The sequence below is a fragment of the Balaenoptera musculus genome, chromosome 2, assembly GCF_009873245.2.
Source record: "Balaenoptera musculus isolate JJ_BM4_2016_0621 chromosome 2, mBalMus1.pri.v3, whole genome shotgun sequence".
Lineage (NCBI taxonomy): Eukaryota > Metazoa > Chordata > Mammalia > Artiodactyla > Balaenopteridae > Balaenoptera > Balaenoptera musculus.
Window position 1 is genome coordinate 8,408,238 of NC_045786.1, and position 21,527 is coordinate 8,429,764.

Here is a 21,527-nt window from a genome sequence, read left to right on the forward strand (position 1 = left end):
CCAAACTTTGACCAGCATTAAATTAGCCAACAGAAAATGAATGAAAGTCCTGTCAGCATGTTACACACATTGGGGAAAAGCACATATGAAATCGTATTAACAAAATACGCCTCTCTTTCTATAGAATTTGTTCATTTGATCTTTATCCCAAACCTTCTTTGACATGATTAACTAAAGACTGAAAACTGAAGATGTGAAACACACAAAAGCCCATTAGATTACGTAGCCCATGTTATTGGGCCCCATGTACAATTAAGTGTTCTTTATAGAAATATTTTCTAGAATGTTGTCTAATCCATTTCCAGTAGATTTGTTCTAAATGTTTCTAAGTCTTTTTCTGAAGAACTTATTCCAGTTAGGCACATCTTTAATACCTGACAGTTATTGAGATTTCTATTTCAATTTGTCTTAGTTAAATTTTGCCCCATTACTCCTACTTAGACCCTTTCCCTGTCACCATATTGTAGATAGTTTTCATATTCCCTTTTAGGCATAATTTAACCATGCTTCACACATTAACTTGAGTAGACAGTATATGGTATAAATTACAGAGAACAGCGATGTGTGAAGACATTCTGTGAATAAATTAAAGCATTAATTTCAGACATATCAAACTAACACTTTTCAAATTTGTGGTTCCTGTAATTTTCAGACCTGTTTCTGAGGTCTTTGGAATGGGGGAATTGAATGGAAAATTAGTCTAAAACTTCTACTTTTATTTCATAGGATGGAGACTGGCCATTCCCATGAATATTTAAAAGAGGAAGAATTTCAAAAAGTGAATTTAACACAGAGGACCTACTCAGATTTAAAGAGATGTTGACATTCAGACATACAGGTGAGAAAGATTGTGTTTAGCAACTCACCAGACGTAATCACCACCAATCTAGCAGTGAAGAGAATTAAGGCTATTGCCAATCAGGAGAGGACTTTACGGCCCTCTGAGTATTTCTGCAACTTGGTACAATGAGTCTGGGTTGACTGAAGAAGCGAACATGTTTATATTATGAAGGGAAGATTTAAAAATGAGAACCTAGGGCTTCCCTGGTGGCGCAGTGGTTGAGAATCTGCCTGTCAATGCAGGGGACACAGGTTCGAGCCCTGGTCTGGGAATATCCCACATGCCATGGAGCAACTGGGCCCGTGAGCCACAATTACTGAGACTGTGCATCTGGAGCCTGTGCTCCGCAACAAGAGAGGCCGTGATAGTGAGAGGCCTGCGCACCGCGATGAAGAGTGGCCCCCGCTCGCTGCAACTAGAGAAAGCCCTCGCACAGAAACGAAGACCCAACACAGCCATAAATAAATAAATTAATTTAAAAAAAAAACTACTAAAAATGAGAACCTAACTCAAATTTAACCGAAATCTCTAGGTGGAAATGAAAATATTCGCAGCACAGGCTCTCCTGGGATCCTGGGGTTTCTGGTTTCCACAACTGATACAGAATCACAGGATATACATGGAACTGGCACCAAAACACACACACACACACACACACACACACACACACACACTTCTTTTTAGGTAGTGAGACTTGAGAAAAAGGATCAAGTTCATTCTTGTTTCCAGTTTTATTACTCTTCATAGTATTTATCACTTATGCCATATGTTTTATTGCCTCTCTCCCCCAGCTCCACCTAGAATTTAAGCTCCATGAGGACAGAAATTTTGTTTTCTTTTGTCTTGTTCACTTCTGTGTCCCTGGGGCCCAGATACTGCCTGACACATAGTAGAAGTTAATAAATATTGGTTGAACAAATTAATTTATTTGGCACTGATTTCTCTAGTTAAAGAATCAAATAGAAAGATACCATGCGTACTTCTCTGCTAAAAAGAGCTAACCCTCCCTCCACAAACCAATATAGAATGGGAAAAAGTTCTTTAATTTCCTAAAGGTAGGCTTTGAGATAGTATTAGTCCTCAAAATATAACTGGGAAGCATCTAACATCTGACCATCTAATTAAGGTCCTAAAGATGATGCTCATGAAGGCAGAGGCAGTGTCCCATTTTTCTCTTGATATCAGCTCATGACATGGGCCTGGGATGAGGTAATAAATAAGACCCAGTTGGAACAGCTGACCTAGACTGTGTTAACCCCCTATCTGAGCGCTTACATGCTTTTTTTGGGGGGCTGCACTGGGTCTTAGTTGCGGCATGCAGGATCTTCACTGTGGCATGCGGGATTTTCTTAGTTGTGGCATGCGGATTCTTAGTTGCGGCATGCATGTGGGATCTAGTTCCCCGACCAGGGATCAAACCCAGGCCCCCTGCATTGGGAGCACGGAGTCTTACCCACTGGACCACTAGGGAAGTCCCCGTGAGCACTTACATGCTTTAATTCATTTACTTTTTACAATAATTCTGCGTGTGGAGTATAGTTCTTACCCCCAGTTTCCAGTTCTTACCATAAGGCATTCTAAGAGGATTAGTATCAATAAGTAACTGCCAGTTATCAATGTATTGTCTCTCAGCTCCAAACCCACCCTTCTGTGAGTGGGAGGCTGGCGGAATGTGAGGCTGTCAACAGAGGGCGCCAGAGAGACACTGCAAGACCACAGCCCCAGGAAGACCCTCCATGGCAGGTATTCAGCGTGGGAGCCCGGTGGCTACCTTGGAGGAGTCCAGCTGCTCTTCGGGCCACAGTGTCCTCACTGGGAGCTGTTTCTGCAGACCAGCTCTGGTCCCACCTTCGGGAACGTCTCTCCCCACTAGCAGGCTACATGTTCACGAGGTAGCCACAGCTTCTCGGAAGGGGAGTGACTCCCAGCCTTGGGGTTGGGGGTGGGTTAGGGGGGTGGAGGTGGAGGTGGGAGTGGGCCTCTCCCTTCATCCTAAGTCCCTTTATTGTCCCCTCTCCTTCAGCCAAGAGGCAGTGGTTGCAACCTCTGTACCCCTTGGATGCTTTTCACCCCGTTTAGGAGCTAAGCTCCTTCTACTGGTTAGGAGTTCTTCACATTAAATTGTCCCGATATAGCGCTGGGAGGATGCTGTATTATATCAGACCCCGAACTGGCCAAGATGGTGCCACTAGGAAGCAATCAAGCTGGACTTCAAAGCCAGGAGGTCTGATACCAGAGGACACACTCCAAACTTCAATGCTATGTTGTCTCAATCATTTGGGAGAAAATCCAGGTTAACTTCCCCTATGGCCTGGGCACCACTAATGCCACAGGAAGAATTTACTTACCTAGGAATTTCATTCAATGGCAAAGATGAGAATTGTGATACAGAAGTAAGGTACTCAATTGCACCTCCTCAAGTATGGCACAGACTAAAACCATTACCATAGATTTTAATATTTCAAATCACTTTCACATGCAGGATTTTACCCAAACAACTTTGTAGAGGGAATAAGCCATGTGCTATTATTCCTGTAGATATAGAAACTGAGGCCTGGAGACATTAAAAATTTACATGGGTAGTTGTACTAAGGTCTCCCAACTCCCAGCCAGAACTTTGTCTATAATACCACCGTCTTGTCTTGAAGTTTAGTTGCTCTGGAGTCAATCTGACAAGGAGACCAAAAAGACCCACGTCCTAATTCTTGGAGCCTGTGCATATGACCTTATATGGAAAAAGGGTCTTTGCAGATGTGGTTAAGTTGAGGATCCTGAGGCACAGAGATTATCCTGGAGAATCAGGGTGGCTCTAAATGCCATCATAAGAGTCCTTATAAGAGACAGGCAGAGGGCTTCCCTGGTGGCACAGTGGTTGAGAATCCGCCTGCCAATGCAGGGGACACGGGTTCGAGCCCTGGTACGGGAAGATCCCCACGTGCCGCAGAGCAACTAAGCCCGTGCGCCACAGCTACTGAGCCTGCGCTCTAGAGCCCGCGAGCCACAACTACTGAGCCCACATGCTGCAACTACTGAAGCCCACGCGCCTAGAGCCTGTGCTCTGCAACGAGAGAAGCCACTGCAATGAGAAGCCCGTGCACCACAACGAAGAGTAGCCCCCCAATCGCCACAACTAGAGAAAGCCCACGTGCAGCAATGAAGACCCAACGCAGCCAAAAATAAAATAAAATAATAAATAAATTTATTAAAAAAAAGAGAGAGAGACAGGTAGAGTGAGACTTCACACACACAGAGACGGTGTCGTGAAGACAGAGGCAGAGACTGCAGGGATGCAGCCACAAGTGAAGGAGTGCCTGCAGCCTCCAGAAGCCAGGGAGGCAAGGCCCAGAAAGAGGCCAAGAAAAGTTCCCCTCCACAGCCTCTGGAGGGAGCACAGCCCTGCTGCCACCTGAATTTTGGCCCAGTGGGATGGATTTCTGACTTCTGGCCCCCAGAACTGTGAGAGAACAAATTACCACAATTTTAAGCCACCAAGTTTGTGGTAATTTGTTACAGCAGCCTCAGGAAACTAATATATTGACAAATTCAAGTTTAAAAGAAAAGCATGCATATAGAAAATAATTTCTTTTTCTTTTTTTTTTTTTTTGGCCGTGCCACGCAGCTTGCAGGATCTTAGTTCCCCAACCTGGGATCGAACCCACACCCTCAGCAGTGAAAGTACGGAGTCCTTACCACTGGACCACCGGGGAATTCCCTAGAAAATAATTTCTTAACGTGATATAAAAAGATCTATACGGTTGATCCTTGAGCAACACTGATTTTAACAGCACAGCTCCACGTATACTGTACTTGGATTTTTTCCAGTAGTAAGTGTTACAGTGCTGCATGACCCGCAGTTGGTTAAATCCTCGGTTGCAGAACCTCTGATGTAGAGGAACCACAGATACGGAGGAACCGCATATACAGAAAGCGGACTGTAAGTTACATTCAGATTTCTGACTGCGCCGAGGGTCAGCGCCCCTAACCCCTGAGTTGTTCAAGGGTCAACTGTAAACCCACTTTCTTTAAATTTCAGAATGTTAAGAACGTTCAGAATGAAAATACAAGCTACAGATTAGAAGACATTTGTAATATAAATATTCTACAAAGGATTTATATCCAGAATATAGAAAGAACTCCTTCAAATTAATGAAAAAGACCAACAACTCAAAAAGTTTTAAACGGCCAAGAGACTTGAACAGGTCCATCACAGAAGAGGATGTCCAAGTGACCGACAAGCACATGAAAATGTGCTTAATGTCACTGCAAGTTAAAACCCCAGTGAGACAATGGTATACCACTACACCCTGATAATACCAAGTGTTGGTGAAGATAAGGGACAGCTAGCGCTCTCATACACTGCTGGTGAGAGTGCAAATTGGTACAACTACTTAGGAAAACTATTTTACAGTACCTACTAAAGCCAAACATATACACATATATATATATATATACTATAATTCAGAAATTCCACTCATGAACATATACACAAGATAACATGTGCTTATGTCCACCAAAAGATACAAACTGAAATGTACAAGAATATCCATCAAGAGTAGAATGGATAAAAATTTGTGGTATGTTTATAGAATGAACTAATATAGAGCAAAGAAAAAGAATGAACTCCTACTGTACCCAACAACAGAAATGAACCTCGCAGACCGAATGTTGAACAAAAGAAGTCTGACACAAAATGGTACACACTGTATGATGCCATTTTTATGAAGTTCAAGAACACGTGAAACCAAGCTATAGTGGTAGAGGTTAGACCTGTGGCATCCTTGTGAGGGTTACCTGCTGGGAGGGGAGCAGCTCCCACAGGGGAGCTGACTGGTGTGCTGGAAGTATTCTAGATCTTAACCTGGAGGGAGGGCGGTTATACGGATGCAGACGGAAGCAAAAGAAATTGATTGAGGTGTACACTTAAGAGGCATGTTCTTTACTATATATGTTAGATCTTAATAAAAAAAGAACATTAAATTTTTATCTTAAAGAAATGGCAGAAAGGTAGTAAGGTTAACATATCATATTTAAGAGTCAGGAAACCGGTATGGCATTCGAGTTTCACTAAAAAATGGTCTTAGGAAAACTGATTTTCCTCATTTGCAAAATTGGAATATTAATATCTACCAACCTCCTATAGCAATTAAGAGCATGAGATAACGTGTAAGTATTCTTGAGTTCCTCTAAGAGAAGCCTCATATAAATATAAGGTAACATTTTGGGTGGCACATTCCAAGATCTCATTTTCACTTAAGTAATCTCTTACAGATACTACCTCCTGTCTTTTAAGTTACAGTCGCTAAACCCATAAAGTAAATGAAAGTGGAAACTTGAGTTATGCCAGCAACAAATTGATAAACTGAGGCTCAAGGAGGGCTGCCTCTTATTCTTTCTATGACCCTTCTGAGGGGCGATCATCATAAAATGAAAAGTTAATACTTATTAAATCTTCCTGAAGGATTCAGAATCTACTTACAGGATTTTCAATTCCAGAGACTCCAATCAAAGATTTATAAACAGCCTCAAGCCCTAATACCATCCTGCTTATCTGCTTCTTTTTGAGGGTTAAACAATAACCAGGTGTAGTCATATCTATGTACACAGCATGGTTGAAATCATATAATTCCTCTAAATCTGAGCCGCCTAATGTGGTAGCACTGGCCTTATGTAGCTATTAAATACTTGAATTTAGCTAATCTGAATTGGTTTGTCCTCTAAGTGTAAAATACACACCATTTTCAAGACAGTGTACACAGAAAAAGAATGTAAATGATCTCATTGATATTTTTATATTGATTACATGTCAAAATGATAGTATGTCTAATATACTGGGTTAAATAAGATATATTATTCAAATAAATTTAACCTGTTTTTACTTTTTAAAAATGTGGCTACTACAAAACTTTAAATTTAATTTATGGCTTGCATTATATTGTTATTGGACAGCAGGGCTGTAAATAAAGATGGAGATCTTCATAATGCTATTCTTCTCAGGACAGAGTTTTCAGAAATGGAGTTTTAAAAATTAGGGTTAAGATTGCTTAAATGTTCTCTGGCCAAATTACCTGTCTTATGTCAGAGATTAAAACCTACATTTAATCTTTATAATCAACTGAGTTTTAGAATGGTCATATGATAAGATATTTGGCCTACCTTAAGTCATGGAATATTTGACCAGTTTTCCCTGAGCTTTAATAATATGTAAACCTGCGGTTCTAAAACCTGTGGGGAAACTTGAACTATTGAAACAGAGACGTGACCTTAGTACATCTCCTACAGGACTATCCAGAACACCCCAACACAAAAACTATATTCAATTAACCAAAAACAATACTGCTACAAACTGAACTGTGTCCCTTGTCCCCAAACTCTTATGTTGAAGCCCTAGCCCCCAAATGTGATGGTATTGAGAGGTGGGGCCTTCGGGAGGTAATTAGGTTTAGATGAGGTCATGAGGGTGGGGCACTGATGATGGGATTAATGTTCTTATAAGGAAAGGAAGAGATCAGAGCTGTCTTTCTCTCCACCGTGTGAGGTCACTGCAAGGCGGCCATCTCCATGCCAGGAAGGGAGCCCTCACTAGGAACTGACCCTGCCAGACTTTGATCTGGGACTTCTAGCCTTCAGAACTATGAGAAAGTAAATTTCAATTTTTGAAACCACCCCATCTACTGTATTTTGTTATGGCAGCCCAAGCAACTATTACCTACCACTTGAAGCAACCTCTTTCTAATTAAACATCATAATTTATCTTTACTTAATGCTAATTATGAATATATACCTTTTTGTTATATAAATGCATGGTGGAGAATAAACAAATATTTGTTGATTTTCTCTATATGTTAATAGGACAGGCCTGACCTATGGCCTCTGGAGACCAACTTGCTCACAGACCATTTTTGTTGAGCCAGGAAAAAGGGTCAGGGAGAACGATCATTATTTTAAAACATTATCACAATGAAACATTTTTTCTTAACTGTATCAAAATTATTTTCTTAAGCAAATGGAATTCATATTCCCACTTGAACTGAAAATGCTAAGTTGTTAATATCCCCCTAGGGATGTGCTTCCTGGTATGTCACCTTCAATGATTTTATCATAGCTTAAGCATAATAAAAATCTCATTGTATGCTCCAAGGCATGAACGATCCTAAATGTTCCTCAATCAGTACAGTGCTCAGCCTTGTAGCTTCTGGAATAACATTTTTGTTTGTTTGTTTTTATTTATTTTATTTGTTTATCTTTGGCTGCGTTGGGTCTTTGTTGCTGCATGCGGGCTTTCTCTAGTTGCGGCGAGCGGGGGCTACTCTCCCTTGTGGTGCGTGTGCTTCTCATTGCGGTGGCTTCTCTTGTTGAGGAGCACGGGCTCTAGGTGCACGGGCTTCAGTAGTTGTGGCTCACGGTCTCTAGAGCGCAGGCTCAGTAGTTGTGGCGCACGGGCTTAGTTGCTCCATGGCATGTGGGATCTTCCCGGACCAGGGCTCGAACCCGTGTCCCCTGCCTTGGCAGGTGGATTATTAACCACTGTGCCACCAGGGAATTCCTGGAATAACATTTTTAAAGGCATTACAAAAAAAGAAAGAAAGGGTCCCAGCCCAGGGAGCAGCTTCATACGCTTTGTTTCTTTAGAAATCTTCAAAACATCTTTAGGTGCTTGGTTTTAAAGAAAGAGGGGAAAAAAATGGTAGAGAACCAAACAGGGTAGTTGATCAACCCTTGTTATCACGTTAATCCCTTCTGCCACCTTTTAGAACTCCAAAAAATCTATACAAAATTTTGTCCTGCACATATCTTCTTGGAAAAGGCCCTGAGCTCTGAACATAATCTCCAAGGAGACAGTGACCAAAAAAGTAAAGAACCTCTTATTTAAGGGTTTGCTTTAGCGAACTCAGTGAATGGTCGTCTTTCTCACCTCCAAGCCAGGTAAAACCAGCCTCCCCACTTGGCACATACAGGCCACCTAACATAAGACCTCAGAAGGCATACCAGGCTCTGCTTCCACTCGTTGCTGGGTTACCTTGCTCCTTGATTTAATTTCCTGGTGTGTATATGTTTATTCAGGTTGCTGTCTCATTTGAGCGAGACTCGCAATGGAACCTGTTACCACATTTATCAACATACCCTCTCCCCTTATTCCTCTCTACTCTTTTGAGGCCACCTGAACTTGTCACAGTGCTGGATGGGTTGTCCATCTGTCTACTCTCTTTGTGTTCTGGTCTAGAGATGATCAGTTTGGTGGCGGTACTTTTAAGCTCGTCGGATCACATTTCTGTCCCGCCAGTCCCAGGTGGTATAGAATTCTCTTCCATTCCCACAATAACGTTGTTGTGAGAAAGCAATGGTGTGCTCTTAGCTCCCTAGAAAAGAATATTGTATAAAACTAACACAAGCTTTCGGTTTCCGCCAATTATTCTGGCATTGTCACATCAAAAGGCATAGCTCTCTGCACCTGCCTTGGCCATTTCTTCCCTAAGAAGTCAGCAGAGCGCTTGGGCACCCCCTGACGTCGCACCGCTCACCCCTTCTACCCTCCCCAAAGCCCCCATTTCAAGTTCTCTCCTTGAACATAACTCCCGATCTTCCTACAACCTTACTCGTATTGGGGTAAAGAACTGTAGCTCACTCTTTTCCATACTCGACTCATCAGTCAATTCTGAAAGCTCTTTTCCTTGCAGAGCGCTGATGGGTAAGTTTTTGGGTTTCGGTTGATTTTTTTTTTTTTTTTTTTTCCCCTAAAACTTGCCTGAAACCAGTGAGTCTGGCCCTCGCGCACCCGGAATCTCAAGGCGGGGAGTGGGCTGGCCAGGAGGGTCCCCGACACCCAGGGCTGTTGAGAACGAGATCGGTCCCGGGGAGCGGCGAGGAGACGCAGGCGAGCTCGGGGCCCGGAGCCGGGCCCCCCGGGCAGCCGCGCCCCGACTCGCCGACCCCCGCGGCGCCGGCGGCCGGACCCCCGCGCCGGGCAGGGCCCTCGGTCCTGGGGGGACGGGAGGGCCGGCCGGCCGGGCCGAAAGCGCCGCGGCCTCCGGCTCCTCCTCGAGGCCAGGCCGGTGGGTGGCGGCGGCCCGGGTCCCCGGGGATGGCGGCGGCCGCGCTCCGCCAGCAGGTGGCCCTGGGGTCCCGGCGGCGCCGCCTCCTCCCGGCGCCCCTCCTCCCGCGGGGGCGGTCAGCGCCCCGACCCGGCTGGCACCCCGCCGCCGCCGCCGCCGCCCTCGGCCCGCCCGCCGCGTCCCCGGGGCCGCGCTCGCCACCGCCGCCACCGCCGCCGCGTCCGGAGCTGCGCCCAGGCCGGCCCGCGGCGAGCGCCCAGAGCGCCGGCAGCCCCGGCCCGCCCTCCCCGCCCCCCCCGCCCCCAGCTCCGCGCTCCCCAACGGAAAGTTCGGCTCCGGCGGCGTCTCGCCCGGCAGCGGGGGATGAGCCGGGGTCGGGGGGCGCGCTGAGCGGCGGCCAGGAGGGGGCAACTTCTCCCGGGAGAGCGCCTCCCGCCGGGCCCCGCCGGGCCCCGCCGGCCGCAGCCCCCGGCGGGCTCGAGTGGTTTTTCCCTTGCCTGTGCCTCCCCCCTGCGGATCCAAGAGACGGACCTAGGTCCCCGCGCTCCCGCTGCCGGGTGACAAGAGCCAGCGCCGCCGCCGCCGCCGCCGCCGCCTCGGCCGCCGCTCCCTCCGTCCCTCCGCCCGGCCGGCCGGCCGCTCCCGGCCGCAGCCCCTGCCCTGCCCGCCCGCCGCACCATGGAGTTCTCGGAGAGGAAGCGGAGCAGGAAATCCCAGAGCTTCAAACTGGTGAGCCGAGGTAAGCGGCGGGCCGGGCCGGGCCGGGCGGGGGGCGTGCGGGCGGCGGAGCGAGGACTTGGCGCCGCGTAAACAGCCCCCGGCCCCTTGCCCGTCGCCCGGGCCGCGCAGCCAAGTCCCGGGGGCCCGGGGCTCCCGGGACCCCCCGGCCCCCTCCCGAGGGGGGGCTGCGGCCGCCCACACCGGGCGGCGAGGAAAGTTGTGCCGGGGGGAGGCAGGATGTGATTCCGCGTAAACAAGTCGGAGGGCACATCAGGAAATTAGCAAACAATGACACTTGGGGCGCGGAGAGCCTTCTTTGGTATTCCACTCCTGTGGCTCGGCGGCGGGGTGGGGGAGGACGCCGCTCCATCAGGCCGTGCGGACACCAGCCCGGACCAGTGCTTGTGGTGGGTTGGGGGTCGGTGTGTTTTCCAACCCCCAAAGAGGAGGAAGAAAGGTGCTGGTGGCGTTTGGAAGATGGAGAAAGACGCTCGTTAGGTGTCCAAGCCCAAATAAGAATTGTTGACATTCAGCATCTTTTCTGGGTACGTTATTTGGCCTGGAAAGGTGTTTTCGAATAGATCACTTATCCGTCAGGTAAGTATCATTAAAAAAAAAAAAAAAAAATCCAGCCGACCCTTGACGATTTAACAGGTGTACACAGCAGTCTCTGGGCTTGGGTTTATTTCATCAGGCCAGGGGAAAGTTGAATAGTCCTGCCTGTGGTCAGTGACTTGTTAAGAGTCTCTGTTTTTCCTGATGTGACTTCGAAAAACGATGAGAACTTAAGGGCAGACGTAAAAATGTGTCTATCAAAATGCATCGTGTCACCTTAAATTAGAGGCAGGTGACTTTTTTCTCCCCATCATGTCACAAGTCCCAATATTGAGTTTAGAATGATCCTGTTTAAGTATCGCCTTTGAATCAGCTTGAAGTCACAACCAAACCAGAGAACCTGTCCACTTTGGTCCTCTGTTGTTTTATCTAGCATGGGCATCAGAGCAGAGAGCAAGGCAATTGTGTTAACAACCTGGAGAAGTCCCATGTAAGCTGATGAAAATTCGAGGGCGATTGCAATTTCCAGCTAAGCTGAGCTAACTATGATGCAGATTCAGTAAAGCCTGCTTTGGGTTACTCTGAAAATGGTTTGATTATAGACATTTTGGAGATCTACTCCTGTTTCCTCCGATTGAGCTTGGATACTGTTTAATGAAAAAAGCCTGAAGTAGTTTTATGTATTCAAAATATTTGGCTTTTCCTTGTCTCTACGTACATTTTTTTCCCCCAGCAGTGTTGATTGCTCAGTCATTTGTACTTTAAAAGTCCCTCCATATTTGACTGGCCTGTTGGTCTATCTGATTCATTCTGGAATGTAGGCTGCTTTCTTATTTATGACCTCAGGGAACCTACTACTTTATCTTAAAAGTGAGAGGAGTTTTGTAGACCTTGTCCTGGGAGGTCTAAGGCCCCAAAAAGGGAATCGCTGTTAACAAGGGACCTAGTCTAGTTTCTTACCTAAGCGATCCTACTTTTTAGAAACAGACAACTGCCAAAGCACAGTAGCCTCTATAGAGAAGCTTGTAAAATACTGTGTCTTAAAGTTTGACTGACATAGCAAGTTTGTTTTTTTCCTTTTTTTAAAAAAATTATGGGTCTGATTTTTCTCTCTGCTCTGCAGGTGCATTTTTAGAACATAAACGGTTGCATATTAAAGTGCAGTAGCTGAATGCAAGACTCACTTTCTTATCCAAATTATACTATACTTGAAATAACAAATCAGTATTTTTCATGTGTGCTTGCCTGTAAGCTGCTCAAAGGCTGGGGTTTTTCTGGGTAAACTGAGAGTACCAGGTAACTCTAAAGCATACTATTCATCTACTCATGAAAATGCGTTGTAGAGATAAATTTGGCATCTTCCCCTGGCCTATGATTGGGCAAGGTTCTTTCTATTCCTTGTAAACATACTTGTCATTTGGAAGAAAAGAAGCCTCGTATGTAATTGGCATCTGTGGGCCAAATTTCCTGTGAAAACTATGTGATCAAGCAGAGCCGTTTTCTAAAGTCAAAGTAATAATTTCAAGTCTGTGTACTTCTCCAGAGTAAGCAAAGTTGTAGGGATGACCAGTGACTACAAATTCTGTGATTAACCGAGTTCTCGAAAATTATATTTATAAATTAAAGTATAGCTTATACCCACTATGTATAATGAGATGCTAGCCTTTCTTGCTTATTCATATCTTGTAGGTCATTAGAATTCTAATTTTTCGTTGTCTTCTCACCCCAGATTATCACCATGAGGTCTATAAGATCTCAGAATTCAGCACCGATGTTAATGGGGAGGCCAAAGAGACACAACCCACTTTTTTAGGTAGGTTCTTATCTCAATTAATTTCTCAGCAAAACAGCATGGCCATTTGCAATTAGAGAGAAGGAAAAAAAAAAAAAGATTGTGCCACAATGGGAAATGTCTGCCATTGCTTAATGTATGACATTCTTTTCAAGACCTTGTATTTTACAGATTGCCAATATATCCCTTATTAACATTGCTAAGAGTTGTAATTTCAGACATAAATGTTTATTAGTGTCTCCACACAGTGCTAATTATCACTCACACCCAGAGCCAGATGCTGACCGTGCAGCTCTGTGGCTCTGCGTTCACCCCATTTACATTGCGTATTCACTGGCAACAGTTTGTGTAATTGGGGTATTACATCTTTGACATCTGGGTAACAGAAATTCAGTTTCCAAGAAGCTGCTATTTGTTTGGTTTTGCCTCTGCCTTGGGTGGGATAGAGGATTAATATGCTGTCTGATGATAATGTCCCTTCACCTCTGTGGCCTGGTTGCTAATCCTGCCATGACAAAATTAAATTAACTCTCCAGCCAAAAAGCGGAAGGAAAAGAAAAGTGTGATTGTCCGCCGAACCACCTCTTGATAGGACTAGCGATCACGGAGCCACTCCTCATCTGTCTGGCTTTGTGTTCATTTCACACCAGCATCGGTGGTCAGAGAGAAGAGCCAGGCTTTGCTCTCCCCACCCTCCTTCCCAGCTCACCCCAGGGCCAAGCAGAGCAAAGCAGCATCTTGGAGGCCATCCGACAAGAGTAGCTGCGTGATGGATGAGTAGGTCCCCCAAGATGATGCTCCTCTTTCCAAGTGTGGTTTTTGGTGCACATACTGTACCTGAGGGGCCTTGCCCGTGCAGTTTGTTATTTGCAGACCATGAGCCAAAAATTAAACGATTTAGGATTCTGCCACGAAGAATGAAGTACCCGTGAGGTTGGAGTGGAGGGTACATCATGGCGCTTGGCCTTCACCTTGCCCATCCCCAATACCTCCTCGAGCCCCAGGGGCAGGGTGAGAGCTGGGTGCCGCACACGAGGAAACAGAACACGGGAGACGATCCTGGCAAGAGCCATTAAAAGCAAGGGCCAGAATAGCCGTATCTCTGGGGAGAGTTGATAGGTCTTAAGGAAGCAGGATGTGTGCTCAGACCCAATGTACTGCCAATTAAAACAACGAGGAAGCCAGGCAGTGGGGCTTTCTCACTCTTTTGCTTTGAGGAAGAGCAAGGGTGGGTTGCAAAGGACCGAGAAGTCAAACAGATAATAAGTAGAGGTAAAAGGGGAGGGAAGTAATGGCATTTCTTCCACAAGTGAGCACCAAAGGCACGTGAATCTTTCCATCCAGACAGAGAGCATGACTGAGGCCAGCACTGTTCTTGGCACCTGTTTACTGTTCAGAGGTCTAGAACCCAAAACGTTCACAGTCAAGCGAAACGCTAAGACCCAGCAGGAGGATATTCCTGGATTGTGTACTCTCTTCAGTTCCTTCAACTTACTCAGAATTCTGTATTTTCAGTTCCCTAAACTCGATCGGTTGGAATTCTATATATCAAAGCACCACTCGATCTAACCATTTGAAATGAAGAACTTGCCTATTAGTAGAAAAACGTACATTTATCATAAAAAAGAACATCACATCCTCGGTTTCGTTCATCTCCAACAAAGCAGGCTTTTCCCCCCTTTCTGCTCCCTACTTGGAAAATGGTGAGGGCGCTCTACAGTAGGTGGATTCTGGGTACGAGAGAGTGAAGGATGCAGGGCAGGAAGATGCCAGCGCTCGGAATTCGGTAAAAGGTAAACTCTCCACGGGGCAGGCCTGGCTTCGTTTTTCCTAGCGCGAGTCCAGGGAGATAAGAGACCATCAGTGGAAGGCCAGGCTTGGGATAAGTTTCTCAGTTGTTGGTCAGGGAGGCCCTTTGACATCAAGAGACAAAAGATGGACCAACATGAAAATGCCTGGGTTATTCTCAGTCTTCTGCTCATTCTGGGAAAAGTGTGATATGGTTCCCAAAGAACATTTCTCTTTTGTGCTCTTCAGGTCAGTTTGGAGGAAAAAAAAAAAAAAAAGTGGAAGCGCAAATGATGACGCAAACCCGATTTCGAGAGTAATTGAGAATAGTTACTGATAGCTTATGAGAATCAGAATTCTGTTGTTGACAGTGTAATAAAGTGGACTTTTATTTAGCTAATAGCTCTTATTCACAAATGTCAATCACGTTTGTTTTGTAAATGGCTTGAGTCTACCCGTAATATTACTCATCATGGCGCAGAATTCTGCGTGAGGTCTGTGACATCCAAGGGAGTTTGTTAGCAAAATAGCAGAACTGTTTCACCTATAACGCGTTCCTCACACATGGCCCTCGGGATGCCGTATGGGATCTTCTGAGTTCAGACGTACATATGCGTCATCTTTGATACTATCTGCGCCTATAAGATTACACTTCATGTCTCAGGGAAAGAGAACGCTCCAGAATCTGGCAGAGGTTCCCACCTCAAATCAGTTTCCTCGGAATACTTTCAGGCTGTTGATTCATGCAGCACATCCAGCGAGGTAGGATAGCTCAATGGTGTGAATGGCTTGGCTGAGCGCTTTGGGCGTTCCTCCCACATTTTTAACTTGATAACAGGATCCAAAGAAGTTACTTTACCCTGTGGACGTTGGCTTTGTCAAGTTGGCCGTGATGGGCCACTATGAAGATTGGGTCACTATCTTGGAGAAACACAACTTAATTCGTTTTGATCCATTCAACAGGTGTTTTTTTGAGAATATGTGACGAACTCAGCACTTTTCTATAGTGGCAGTGGGGTCAGGGGAAACCAAAGAAGTGGATAGGACAGGGATCCTGCCCTCAAGAATTAAAATCCAGTTGGGGTGACAGGACAAATTCAGGGCACAGTGAAGGAGCAAAATTCAGTCCGCCGTAACAGCTGCGGTTGTCTGAGTACTTGCTCTGTGCCCAGCGTCGAGTCGAGCACTTGATGTGAAGGATCTCATTTACTCCTCAGAGCAAATCTGTGAGAGCTATCACCATCCCTGTTTTTGTAGATGAGACTCAGAGGTGTCAGGTGGGCTGCCACAGGTCTCCCAAGGGATAAGCGCCATAGCCGGGACCCCACGCAGGTCCACCTGAGCTGGAAACACCCCATAGCACGCACAGCGCGTGTGCGTGATAAATCACAAATGTGAACCTTCCGGGCAATGCGCAAAAGCAGAGCTGGAAGGGAAGGATCACATTCAGGGTCGGGTAGAAAGCTCTGGAAGGGGGAGATCTTGAACTAGGGGAGGATTTGGGTCGGCAGAGGGGAGCTGGAGAAGGTTCCAGGTGGGAGGGGTGATGTGAGTCTCGGCAGAGGGCCGAGCATCACCGTCATCGGACTTTAAGTACCAGGTGCACTTCGTAGTTTGGCCGGCGCTGGTGCATCTGTCATCCCATGACTTTTACAGTGGACCCGTGCGGTAGGCTGGGCGGTGTTGTTATTCCCATTCCCCAGAGGAAGAAACTGAAGCTCAGAGTTGAGTGACTTGCTCATAAGCAGCAGAACCTGGAGTAAACCCAGGTCTCCTGTCCAAAGATCCTTTGCCTCCGCCTGGTTGAGCCGGGCAAATCCCAAGGATCATCGGAGAGACCTCAGCTGGCAGCAAGGCACTTTTAGGAAGTATTTTAATGAGACAATGAACTTACTATTCATAACTATAATACAAACATTTCATAAAATCTCTTTTTATATTTGGATTTTGTTCTAGATTTACTATTACAATAGATAAATATGAAACATGTCTATTTTTCAGGTGTCTGGTCCATTTATTCATTCAGATATTTATTGCACTCCAATTATGTGTCAGGCCCTGGTCTAGTTGTTCTTTTTAACATTCAGTCTGTGACACAACTTTCAGGAGATGAAGCTCAGGGTGCAGTAGCCAAGCCAAGTGAGCAGGGTCTAGATCTCCGATATTTTGAATCTCTTTTCAATGGCTTTCTTGATGACAGCGGCCTCTACCAGGGTCCCCAGAGTCTCGAAATTCTCTTCGGGTTAGAAATGCAGCCAACAAGAGTAGGTGTCATTCATCGAGTTTGCTGTGTGTCAGGTACCACGCTAAGAACTTTGTTTTTTGTTCTTTGGTTTTTTTTGGCCGCACCGCACAGCTTGCGGGATCTTAGTTCCCTGGTCAGGGATTGAACCCGGGGCCACGGCGGCAGTGAAAGCACCGAGTCCTAACTACTGGAGCTCCCCGGGAGTCCCCATGCTAAGAACTTTGTTATCCCATTATTTGTCCCATAAAAGATATTATTATTTCCACTTCACAGGCGAGGAATTTGAGGATTTCACAAAGTAACTCAGTGACAGAACCAGGATACAAACCAGGGTCTGTCTGTCTCCAAAACCGTGCCCTTAACCACGGGAAAGGCTCGTTGAAATGAACTCCTGGCTGGGACCCCAATATGTACAGAAGTGGAAGAAGAGTGGGGCAGCCAGGAGCAGGCAGAAGAAGCCCAGAGCACCGTGTCCCATGTCCCACCCTCCTCTGCCGGCCTCTGCAGAACTGTCAGGGTGCCCTCATCACTGTGTAAAAGCCTCTTGTCCAGATGGTTTCCGAGAATTCCTGTGGCACTGAAAGTATATCTGGTTCTACCGTGGGTCCAAAAATGGCTTCAAAAACAAGAGCAAGCAAAGTCAAATCTGAGAGCCTCTTGAGGAGACCTAAACACTGATGGCTTCTTTCAATATAAGTGCACATAAGTACATGTGCTTCTGTAGCTGTGGGTGCAGACTTACTTGTCCTTGGAGAGCACTTACTTTACTGCCTGAAGTTCTGGAGCTTTTGCTGCTAGGCCTGTCTCATACTTCCATTAATCACTGAGTTAATATCATAACCACACCATGAGGTAGGTGTTATGTCCCTTAGACAAATGGGAAGCTGAGCTCAGAGATGACAGTGACTTGCCCGAGGTCACACAGGAATTAGTAGCTGGCCCCGCTTTAAATCGGGTGCTTTGACATCTAGTTCTGTCCTCTTTTCCTTAAGCCAGAGCGGCCTGTCCTCCCCGTCCCCTTCTGCCCACACGAGCTGATCTTAGTATGTAATTCATTATTCTCTCTCCTGCTCAGAGGCTTAACTGCCTTCTCATGGATTCTAGGGCCAAGGTGAAATCCCTTAACTGAGTCCTGAGTATCCACAGTCTGCCCCTAATCTGCATCACCATCTTCGACTTTGATGTGACTTACCTCCCTGGAACCCAATTGCCCCCCCAACAAAGTAGGACCTCCAGGGGAGAAAGGGGGCCCCACCACAGGTAGAAGGAAAGGGGGCGGCCAAAGGCTTGGGCGCGGGGAAGCCCGGGACCCATTTAGGAAGAAAGGAACTAAGGTTTGTTTAACAGCCACCAAGGTCGGAAAACCCCAGCTTGAATCTCGGGTTAACAGTTCAGCACACCTCGGACAAGACTCTTGAGGGTTTCCTTTATCTTCCATAATGAAATACTGGTGGTGGTCCTGGGTTTCCTTTATCTTCCGTAGTGCAATACTGGTGGTGGTCCTGAGCCCCTCATCAGATGCCCCGACAGCATGCAGGACGTCCTATACGGTGAAACACATTTTCAAAGTAGAAAATGCTGTATTCTTATTTTTATCCCCTTCTCCCTTCTCCTGTGACTTAGAGGTTATGCTTTCTTCTTGGACACCTCAGCACTAAATAGGAACACCGCTCTCCTATGGCACTTACCGTGGAGTGCCTAGTAGTTCCTCATTTTTGTACGTGCCTTTGCTGTGCTCCAGGTCACCCCAAACACTTCCCACATTGAACTTTGGTCGTTTTTGCCCCATCTCTCCTCAGGTACATTGGAGGATCACAGAACAAGTGGCACCTGGATTCTGTCTTGAATCCTTTAGACCACTTAGCACAGCATTTTGTTTGATCACAGTCGGTACCCAAATTATCGGTACTCAAATCTGCGTTATCTCATTGCATGAGTGTACTGGATACGGTTGCGTAGGACTCTGAAGATTTGCTTTAAAATATACTACCGTCTTGAGATTTTAGAGACAGTTAGTGAGCCAAAGATATGCCTCATTTAACCGAAGAAGCTTTGGTCATGTACTAAACTAGCGTAGAATTTGGGGATTTCTGATGTTGATGGGTGAGAGACAACTCGAAATATAATTTTTTTTCCGAATCTAGAGAAGACCAAAAAGGAGAGGAGCTCGCATATGAAAGCAGCGGCGTGTTGCAAACCCAAACTGAAAAATAACATATGTTCTGCTGGCTGCGTACTCCGCTGTGATCTTGGCACACCTTCATAAGGGGGCTGAAGACTGTCTTGTCCTGTTTGTAAGCCCGTGTTTAGAACTGATCGTCTGGTTCTCGGGCTCCACCTGCAGCAAGTTTTCCTACCTGGATTTAAGAAAATCCATGCATTAAGCAGCAGCAGACCTTGGTGAATGGCCCGTTTGGGAACCCTGCCCCGACCCCATCGCACAACTGCACGCACCTGTCTTTCTGTTTCTCATAAGACCTTGGTGTGGTTCAGCAACCGCCGTATAAGTGAAACGTGTGATGGGTTGTGAGAGTTGGCTTTTCTAGTAACGATCACGACCGTATCACTAACTCGAAGAAATCTTCATGAGGGACAGAATCTAAGAAGATGTCTTAACAATTTAGCCCCCCTGGTTCCCATGGGAATATGGATGTTTCCTTTTGGAGGAAAAGAGCACGGCCGTCCATAAGGTGAAAGAAAGACTCCGGAACAGTGTGTTTTGCATCTCAAAGTTGAAAATAGATCTAGGACGTTTATGCAACAAGTCTGTTATTCTTGAAAGTAATAGATTATTGGAGAGAACACTACCTGGGAAGGAATGTTAGTGCAGTAGCAGGATGCACGCCGGGACCTGTGGTGACTGAGGCAGGGGACACATGGAGGGCCCCTGGAGAATCGCCCCCTTGCCTGAACCTCCGGTTGTCTGTGGCTTTCAGATTAGGACCCAGATGACAGATACGATGCTGCATGAACTGCCACGTGCCTGCCTCAAGCTTATTCCTGGCACTGCCCTTCCCACCAAACCACTTCCCATTCCTGCAGCGGCCTCACTTCCCCTCTTTACCTCTTCGCCTCGGTGGCTGCACGGACCACCCCCTCTGCTGGCAACCCCGCACCTGCACCATGCTCCCTCCGCTTTGCTTGGCTCTCTCATCCCTAAAGCCTCCAAGCTGACCTCCTCCAGGCAGTCTTCTCTGATTTCCCCCTCCCCTCTCCTTCCACAGTATCTCTACCAAAGCGAAGGCACTACCAGTTTACTTCTGTCTCGCCCCCCAGGGTTGGAAGCTCCCTCATGGTCATCTCTGTGTCCCCACCGCCCAGCGCCACGCTGGTCATACCACAAACATCCAAGGATGCTTGGCGAACGTGCCAGGAGCCCGATTTCAAATTAAAAATAAAGCAGCGAGATCAGCTATCTTGAAGCTTTATCATTCACCTCTTTTACCTCCCAGCTCCCGTCCTGGCTGCACGAGGTGAAAATCTACACGTCCTCCTCAGTAGCTACCTGGACCTCACATGGCAGGAGTAACATACACCAACACTGACAATGGAACAGTTACTTTTCATTACACATTTTTTTCCCTTTCTTACGAGGTTCACAGCAGGCCCCCCTTTTATTTATTTCTTTATCTTTGGCCGAGCCACACGACTTGCGGGATCTTAGTTCCCGGACCAGGGATCGAACCTGCGCCCCCTGCAGTGGAAGCGAGGAGTCTTAACCACTGGACCGCCAGGGAAGTCCCCAGGCCCCCTTTTAAAGTTTAACTTGGGAATAGGACGCCCTTGTGTGTATCCCTGCCCCCGCCCCCAGGGCCTCGCAGGCTTAAGCTGCACGGTGTGAAGGTGCCCCTGGAATGTTGCAATACCGTGGGCTTGGCATCTGCTCTGCTGGTCCCTGCCTACAACCACCTCTACTAACTGCCTTGCCCGTGAGATCCTCTGTTGACCGCTTGAGTCTCAGCTTGAATTCCTGCAGGGCAAGACTTTGAGCTTCCTGTGTTCCCAGCGCACAATACCTGGCACCAAGTAGAGTCTCGATCGCTCATTTTGGATAAATGAATGAGGACCATGTTAAGACATGTTAAAATGTAGTTTGCCGCCAGTTATCAGCTGATCCGAGTGGGACAGTTTGTTGAGCCGAGACGGTTTTCTTGGGCAGGACTGTCCTGTGCGTGGAAGGAGGTCTAGATCTCACCCCCTGAATGTTGGCAGTATAAATACACATGAAGGTCGGGAGCGTCCCACCCAGTCATTGCGATGATCAGAACTGCCCCCAGCACACGTGAGCCAGAGCGTGGTCCTTAGCAGGCCAGGGCTGTGGGGTCCTTTAGCTTTGAGTGGAGAAAAACTAGTGCATTGCCATAGACTGCATGCCCTTCCCTCGCCGTTCCCTCTCAGATGCCCGTATGAAGGGGGATAACAGATGACAGAGGCTGTGATGGACCAATTCAGCTGCATCACCATCCCGAGAAGAGAGAGATCAAAGGGCACGTTCCGTTCAAGGTCAGGTTACTGTGCCTCCTTTCCGCACAAAGG

At 46.7% G+C, this 21,527-nt stretch overlaps 1 protein-coding gene across 9 annotated transcripts in view; it reads left to right on the plus strand.

Annotated features, from left to right (window-relative positions):
• The first annotated feature begins 10,192 nt into the window (after positions 1-10,192).
• The window catches only part of BEND7 (BEN domain containing 7), a 76,817-nt gene continuing 65,482 nt past the window's right edge, over positions 10,193-21,527 (plus strand). For 2 of the 9 annotated variants that reach the window (XM_036843794.1, XM_036843795.1), the window contains exons 1-2: positions 10,465-10,630; positions 12,896-12,979. In XM_036843794.1, coding sequence (XP_036699689.1) covers positions 10,570-10,630; positions 12,896-12,979 — 145 coding nt within the window. In that variant the 5' untranslated portion in view covers positions 10,465-10,569. Of the gene's footprint in view, positions 10,631-11,137; positions 11,157-11,188; positions 11,209-12,895; positions 12,980-21,527 lie in introns of those variants that run through there. The other 7 variants (XM_036843797.1, XM_036843798.1, XM_036843801.1 and 4 more) reach the window with 6 other exon arrangements.